The sequence below is a fragment of the Anolis sagrei genome, chromosome 13, assembly GCF_037176765.1.
Source record: "Anolis sagrei isolate rAnoSag1 chromosome 13, rAnoSag1.mat, whole genome shotgun sequence".
NCBI lineage: Eukaryota > Metazoa > Chordata > Lepidosauria > Squamata > Dactyloidae > Anolis > Anolis sagrei.
Genome location: NC_090033.1, coordinates 6,891,805 through 6,899,365, shown reverse-complemented (window position 1 = coordinate 6,899,365; position 7,561 = coordinate 6,891,805). Strand labels below are relative to the sequence as shown.

Below are 7,561 nucleotides of genomic sequence, written 5' to 3'. Positions count from 1 at the left end.
GTAAGGATGTTGCCTAGGGGATGCCCGGATGGGTTACCATCCTGTGGGAGGCATCTCTCATGTCCCAGTCTGAGAAGCTGGGACTGACAGGCGAGAGCTCACCCCGTCTTGCAGGTTCGAACTGCCAACCTTCAGGTCAGCAGTTCAGCCGGCACAAGGGTTTAACCCATTGTGCCACCGTGGCTCCCTTTTGATCTTATAAGGAGTCTGTATTGACAGTCAGAAACAGCTATACAAAGAAAGCACAGATGCATACAACTCAGAAGAACAGGACAAGACCCCCCGTGAAGCGCTGTTCAGTCAGCTGCAACATTATATTTGCAACTGCTGAGACCAATGTGCTCTGGGATTCAATTCACACCCACACAAATTTGGACTGTAAGAGGGAAATCGTCAACATTACATCTATTTGAGTAGCAAAGCCTCCGTAATTAAGAGACGCTCAGCAGGTAACCAAAACACACAACACATTTGCTCACACAGGGCCTCGGTTAAATTACTATGCTGTTTATTACTAAATGAAGCTCATTAGCAAGACGATCCTTCTAAGAGTGGCAAACTGACTGTGTTCCTTATTCATCCACTTTAAATTGCATTAGGGCCATCGATGTGGGCCTACGGAAAGCTCAAGCAAAACACGACTCCAGACAATCAAGTTATGACAATGCCTTTTATTAGCTCACTTTAAACACTAATGAAGGAAATGCGAGATATGAATAATGTTTGAAAACATTTCTAATATACTCAAGGATGCGAGGAAGGGGAGCGTCGAACCCTTCGCATACTTTACAGCATTAAGGTACCCCGTTTCCCCTTCTGCTGAGAGTTGGCCTTACACTTTAAGAAGGGGGAAATAAATCAAAACAAGCTGAAAGAAAGTATTGAAACCATGCTGGTGATGTATACAACTTACCCTCGTGATCCTTCCTGGGGTGGCTTGGGAGATCCGAGAATACCATATTAAGTGTTACTCAGAAGCAGTAGCGGGGATTAGTGCAAATGCTAAAATGCAAAATTCAGATGGTATACAGTTTGGCAATGGATCGGATTTAGGTGCAGAAAAGGCTAAGCAACTGATTAACCAATAGTCCTCCTCAGGAAAACACAGAGATTTGTTTTACACCGAGAGCCAGGATTCGGGGTGTCGAGACTGGATGTGAGCAGTGAACACCAAGACCAAGGTAAGCACACAATAATACACTGCAAGCTCCTCGTTATTTGGCAGGGACATAATTTACCGTACATAGGCGAGTATAAGACAAGGCACCTAAATTTACCACAAAAACAGGGAAAACGTATCCACTCGAGTATAAACCGAGGGGGGGGGGGGAATGACTCTAGCACAGTGGTTCTCAACCTGGGGTCCCCAGATGTTTTTGGCCCTCAACTCCCAGAAATCCTAACAGCTGGTAAACTGGCAGGGATTTCTGGGAGTTGTAGGCCAAAAACATCTGGGGACCCCAGGTTGAGAACCACTGCTCTAGCAGTTTAACAATTACTGTATATACATGAATCTAAGACTAGTTTTCCAGCCCTTTGTTTAGGTTGAAAAAGTCCCCCCAGCTTATACTTGAGCAAGGGTCTTGGTGGGTAGGCGTGGGGCTGAAATAAGCCCTTCTTTCAGCCCCACACTTTCCGACCAGGACCCTCAGTTCTCTGCAGAGAAATTCAGCTGGGCCGCTGTGTCGAGGGGAGGGGAGTTTGTGCCTTCCTCTCCTCCTCACATGCGCCTTCTCCCCCTCGCACCAGCCTTCCTCTCCTCGCTCACCTTCCTCTCTTCCTCGCACGCGCCTTCCTCTCCCCCTCGCACCGGCCTTCCTCTCCCCCTCGCACCAGCCTTCCTCTCCTCCTCACACGCGCCTTCCTCTCCTCCTTGCATGCGCCTTCCTCTCCTCCTTGCACGCGCCTTCCTCCCCTCCTTGCAAACGCCTTCCTCTCCTCCTCGCACACGCCTTCTTCTCCTCGCACACGCCTTCCTCTCCTCCTTGCATGACCCTTCCTCTCCTCCTTGCAAACGCCTTCCTCTCCTCACACACGCCTTCCTCTCCTCGCACACGCCTTCCTCTCCTCCTTGCATGCGCCTTCCTCTCCTCCTAGCACGCACCTTCCTCTCCTCGCTCACCTTCCTCTACTCCTCACACGCGCCTTCCTCTCCTCCTTGCAAACGCCTTCCTCTCCTCCTTGCAAACGCCTTCCTCTCCTCCTCGCACGTGACTTTTTCTCCTTGCACACGCCTTCCTCTCCTCCTTGCATGCGCCTTCCTCTCCTCCTCGCTTGCCTTCCTCTCCTCCTTGCACGCACCTTCATCTCCTCGCACACGCCTTCCTCTACTCCTCGGTCACCGTGCTCAGTTCCCTGCACGCACCTTCTTCTCCCCCTCACACGCGCCTTTTTCTCCCCCTTGCACACGCCTTCCTCTCCTGCTCGCACTCGCCTTCCTCTCCTCACTTTTCTCTCCTCCTAGCACACGACTTCCTCTCCCCACATATGCCTTTCTTTTCTATCCCCTCAGCACAGTGACTCAGCTGGGTTGCTATGCCAAGAGAAGAGGAGAGGCCACACACCTTCCTCTCCTCAGTCCTTCCAACTTCCCCCTTTCCAGCACCCCTTTCTCACCCCAGTCTTTACTATCCCCAGCTCCTCTCTCCAACTTTTCCAGCTCGCTTTCCATTCCAGCCTTTCCTAGGTTCTAGCCACTTTCCCATTTCAGTCTTGTACCTTTTCCCATTGCAGTTTCCCACTTTCCCAGCCCCTTTCTCATCCATCTTTCCCAGTCCCACACCTCAATCTTTCCCACTTCTCCATTTGCCCCTTCCCACTCCAATCTTTCCACCTTTCCAGCCCCCTTTTGCACCCCAATCTTGCTCATTTCGCAATCTTTCTTTTTTCCCCACTCCAACCTTTTCCAGCTGCTCCTCTTTCCCACCCCAATTTCCCCACCTTTTCCCAACCCCCCTTCACACTCAAGTTTATAAACTAGGTCTTTTCCACTTTTCCACCCCCCTTTCCATCCCAACATTTCCCAGTTTCCAGCCCCCATTTCACACCTCAGTTGTTTCCCTTTCCCACTCCAATCCGTTCTACTTTTCCAGCTACCCCCTTTCCACCTCATTTCTCCACTTTTTCAACCACCCCACCCCAGTTTATTTTTGAAATTTACCAGTAACTGCTGCATTTCCCACCCTGGCTTATACTTAATTCAATAAGTTTTCCCAGGTTGTTGTAGTAAAATTAGGTGCCTTGGCATATACTTGAGTATATACGGTATTTAGAGTTACTAAGTCCATGATGTTGTTGGCCCTGATCATAAACACAGTAAAACACTTTGTTTGTCTTTGGTTAAAGACTTGTTTCCCGTATCTAAATGAGCTGAGCCACCCACTCAGTGTGCCACCCTTTCGGTAATCTAGAGAATGCAATAAAGAGGTTCTATAATGGAGGCCTAAAGAAAGTATGGGCTCTCCACCTCCTACGACCCTTCCACACAGCCCTACATCCCAGAATATCAAAGCAGAAAATCTCACAATATCTGCTTTGAACTGGGGGCCCTTCTACACAGCCTTTTATCCCAGGATATCAAGACAGAAAATCCCACATTATCTGAATGCAGACTCAAGATAACCCAGTTCAAAGCAGATATTGTGGGATTTTATTTATTTATCATTTTATTTAAAACATTTATATTCCGCCCTTCTCACCCCGAAGGGGACTCAGGGCGGAGCACAGCATATATACGGCAAACATTCAATGCTGGGACTCCAATTCTTATATACACACATAAACATTAAAAACACTGATCAAAATATTAAAATACACCATTTAAAACCGTCCTAGTCATCCAAGCCAAATCTAATAATATAATATATTGTATATACAAATAATATTTATATTATAATGTAATACAATATAATACTAATAATATAATTACATATTTTATATTACATGTAATATTACTTATATTAGAATAAAATGGTGTAGTACAATATAGTAATATATAATACTGAAATTGTACTATGCTAATAATTTAATATGTTGTATGTATATATATCCTGTAAGCCGCTCTGAGTCTCCTTCAGGGTGAGAAGGGCGGCATATAAATGTCGCAAATAAATAAATAAATATTGGATATTCATGCCAGGTTTGGTCTAGATCCATCATTGCTTGAGTTCACAGTGCTCTCTGGATGCAGGTGAACGACAACTGGGCTGTTGTAGGTTTTTCGGACTGTATGGCCATGTTCTAGAAGCATTCTCTCCTGATGTTTCTGCCTTGATATCCTGGGATATAGAGCTATGTGAAAGGGCCCTGAGTTATCTTAGTCCACATTCAGATAATATGGGATTTTCTGCCTTGATATTTTGGAATATAGGGCTGTGCGGAACGGCCCCTAGCACCCTAAATGGAATTGTTCAAGAGAAAAGGGGTACCTCATTTGGCAGAGCCAGATTTCAGATGTGTGTTGCACAAAAACGCTATGAAGATGGGACTGGATCTGAGCTATTGAGTGTCAAGTACACCAATGAAAGAGGCAAACTAAAAAACAAAGACATGTTTACAGTTTTCACCCAATTAAAAAATGCATTTCCCCCCAAAACAGCTATGAACTCATTGCATTGGGGGGGGGGGGGGGCTTTCAAACACACACACATATTACTTAAATCGGTTTTATTTAAGAATTTCCTACATTGACAAATCTTATAAAAAGCATCCAAACACAGAACTGCAGCAAACAGCATTCATATGGATATCTTACAGACAGAGAAACTTCCACCCACAAAGGGAACCTCTGAGCTCAGGAGAGCGCTTTGCCGCAAAAGGTCCGCAAAACGCCCCGCCGAGCCAGACGCCCCCGTCCAAAAAGCCCCACCGTCAAGTCACGTTACCACACTTACAGGATCATTGAACAGAAAGGAACACACACCATACAGCATTCACAGCAGAGTTGACATAAAGGAGGGAAAAAAAGTATTACAGATATTCTTGTCACTTAACACATTCAACTAATTGGTTAACTAAGTAAAAAAAACACCCCCTCCCACTACGTCCCCCTTTAAGTTCTTCCAGATTGGGATGTCCGTCTGAACGCCAAGAGAAAAAACAAAAAAACACTCGTACGTCCGCTCCCATTGCGCTCCGCACACTCTCTCACCAAAAAAGCCACGGGATCGAGGGACATCGTGCCAAGGGGGGACCAAAAAAAATATTATATATCCCATAATGCACCACCAAGTCTCTCTCTGCATGCGCCTCCTTCCTTTTTTTTTTCTTTCTTTCTCGCACATACCAAGCCCTCTCATTCCTCGGCAACACCAATCGAAGCCCACACAAAGGTCTCCAAAAAGTTCAGACAAGCCTTTCCGGTTTCCATCTCACAAGCCTTGCGTTCATAGCGTTGAGTACGACTCTCCATGAAATAAAAAAAAGAGTAGCGGATAAAAAATGGAACACCCACCGTCTTAAGACGTAGTAGAATGTGCAGCGTGATGGAAGGAGTCTTGGATGAGGAAAGCATGGAGTATTTCCTAAGGCAGGCTTTTTGTTTTTGTTTTTTTGAATGTGTTTTGATTTTTTTTGAAGTGCTTCTTCCAAACACATGTTTTGTTTTTGGAAATGAGATGAGCGGCAAGGATTTAAATGAGGTCTTCATACCGTACTTTTTTTTAGTATGAGGAGGGGAAGACAGTGTTAAAAGGAAAAGAAGCCGACACCAACATTGCATTCTCCGCACGGGACATTTTGGGGGGAAAACAGGGAGGGAGAGAAAGAGAGAGAGAGAAAAATTCTTATGGCGGGGGGATCAAATTAATTTTCCAAAAAAAAAAGAAAAAAGGATGCAGTTTCTGAAAAATGGCTTGCATTTTCGAAACATGCAAAATGAGGAATTTTAAGATATTTTTCTCTTTTTTCTTTTTACAAATCCCTAATCCAAATTGCAGTGCGTTGTTTACCAAATCAGGCAAAACAGTTCACTTCCAAACCACTCCCATATTCCTAACTCATGGTAAGAAAAAAACTATAAAATTCCATTTAATCTTTTCTCTTTTTTTCCTTTCCTCTTCCTTACAAAAGAAAAAAAAGTGTCAAAAATACTGTCGAAATATACTACACGCTGAACAAATTGATTTGGATCCCCCTCCCAACTCCTGTCTGTTTGTTTATTTATTCTTTTTATAGTATATGCATGTCATTATATACTTACCAGGAGCTCTAAGGGGAAGGGCGGGAATCTGATTTCCCACCACAGAATCAGTATTACGTTGTTTACATGCCCCAGCCAGACGATTTGGAATCCATGCTTGAGCCAAAACCGCCATTAAACCCGCTGCCAGAGCCTGTGTTTGATGAGCCCCACCCGATCGCTGCGCCCGAATTGGAGCTCCCATAGGAATTGCTCCCTGAACTGAACCCCTGGTTCTGCTCTCTCTGCATATTGCCTTGGGGTTGGTTGTTCCCAGAAGGCCCAGACTGGTTTTGCTGGCTGGCTAGCATGCCCATCATCCCCCAGCTGCTCTGGAGCGCTGCCTGAGCCGCCGCCATCATGGCGGGGTTGATGCTAAACGTCCCAAAGTTCATTCCGCCCCCCATGTTACTCCCCTGGTTGTTTCCCAGCCCTCCTCCTCCGCCGCCTCCGCCCCGGTTAGGAAATCCCCCCTGATTCCCAAAGCCTCCTGGATTACCACCAAATCTTCCACCTCTTTCTAGTTGTCTACTGTTACTATGCTTAGGTTCAGCATTGGATATATGGACGCTGATTCCTTTTATGATCAAGTCCTCGCCACAAAGGGACTGGGCAACCTGTAAGAATAAAGGAAGGAAGACTGAGTAACTTTGTGAACAGGAGACAGAGAAGAGAATTACATGTGCAAAGAACTTTAAAACAATGTTTCTCAACCTGGGGGGTGGGTGGGGTCACAAGGTGTCAGAGGGGTCACCAAATACCATCAGAAAACACAGTATTTTCTGTTAGTTATGGGGGTTCTTGGTGGGAAGTTTGGCCCAATTCTATCATTGGTAGAGTTCAGAACCCTCATTATTATTATTATTATTATTATTATTATTATTATTATTCTACATTTATACCCCACTCTTCTCACCCCAGTGGGGGACTCAGGGTGGCTTACAATCCATGGCATACAATGCCGCATTACACATATAATAATAAACATAACATATCAATTTAAACATACAATAATAAACATGAGATAATAATTCGAGTATAAATACAATAACAAGCTTAGAAGTAATTCAAATAGAAATACAATAAAAAAGCTTAAAAGTAAACATACAATAATTCATATATAAATACAAAAAAGAGCTTAAAAGTAAACATTGAATCCCAACCAAAGTGGGCTGATGGAAAAAGTGGTCTGTAGATGAACTATAAATCCCAGCAACTTCAACTCCCAAATGTCAAGGTCTATTTTCCCCAAACTCCACCAGTGTTCACATTTGGGCATATTGAGTATTCGTGCCAAGTTTGGTCGAGAGCTATCATTGTTGAAGTCAACAGTTTTTTTAAATGTAAGTGAACTACAACTCCAAAACTCAAGGTCACCAAAAC

General features: G+C 44.6%; 1 protein-coding gene across 4 annotated transcripts in view; it reads right to left on the bottom strand.

Annotated features, from left to right (window-relative positions):
- TARDBP (TAR DNA binding protein) overlaps positions 1-7,561 on the bottom strand; it is a 30,936-nt gene that overhangs the window by 10,217 nt on the left and 13,158 nt on the right. The window contains exons 6-7 of one of the 4 annotated variants that reach the window (XM_060758901.2): positions 6,678-6,795; positions 4,651-5,720 (exon numbers count right to left, since the gene is read on the bottom strand). In XM_060758901.2, coding sequence (XP_060614884.1) covers positions 5,686-5,720; positions 6,678-6,795 — 153 coding nt within the window. In that variant the 3' untranslated portion in view covers positions 4,651-5,685. Of the gene's footprint in view, positions 1-4,650; positions 6,796-7,561 lie in introns of those variants that run through there. The other 3 variants (XM_060758902.2, XM_060758898.2, XM_060758900.2) reach the window with 3 other exon arrangements.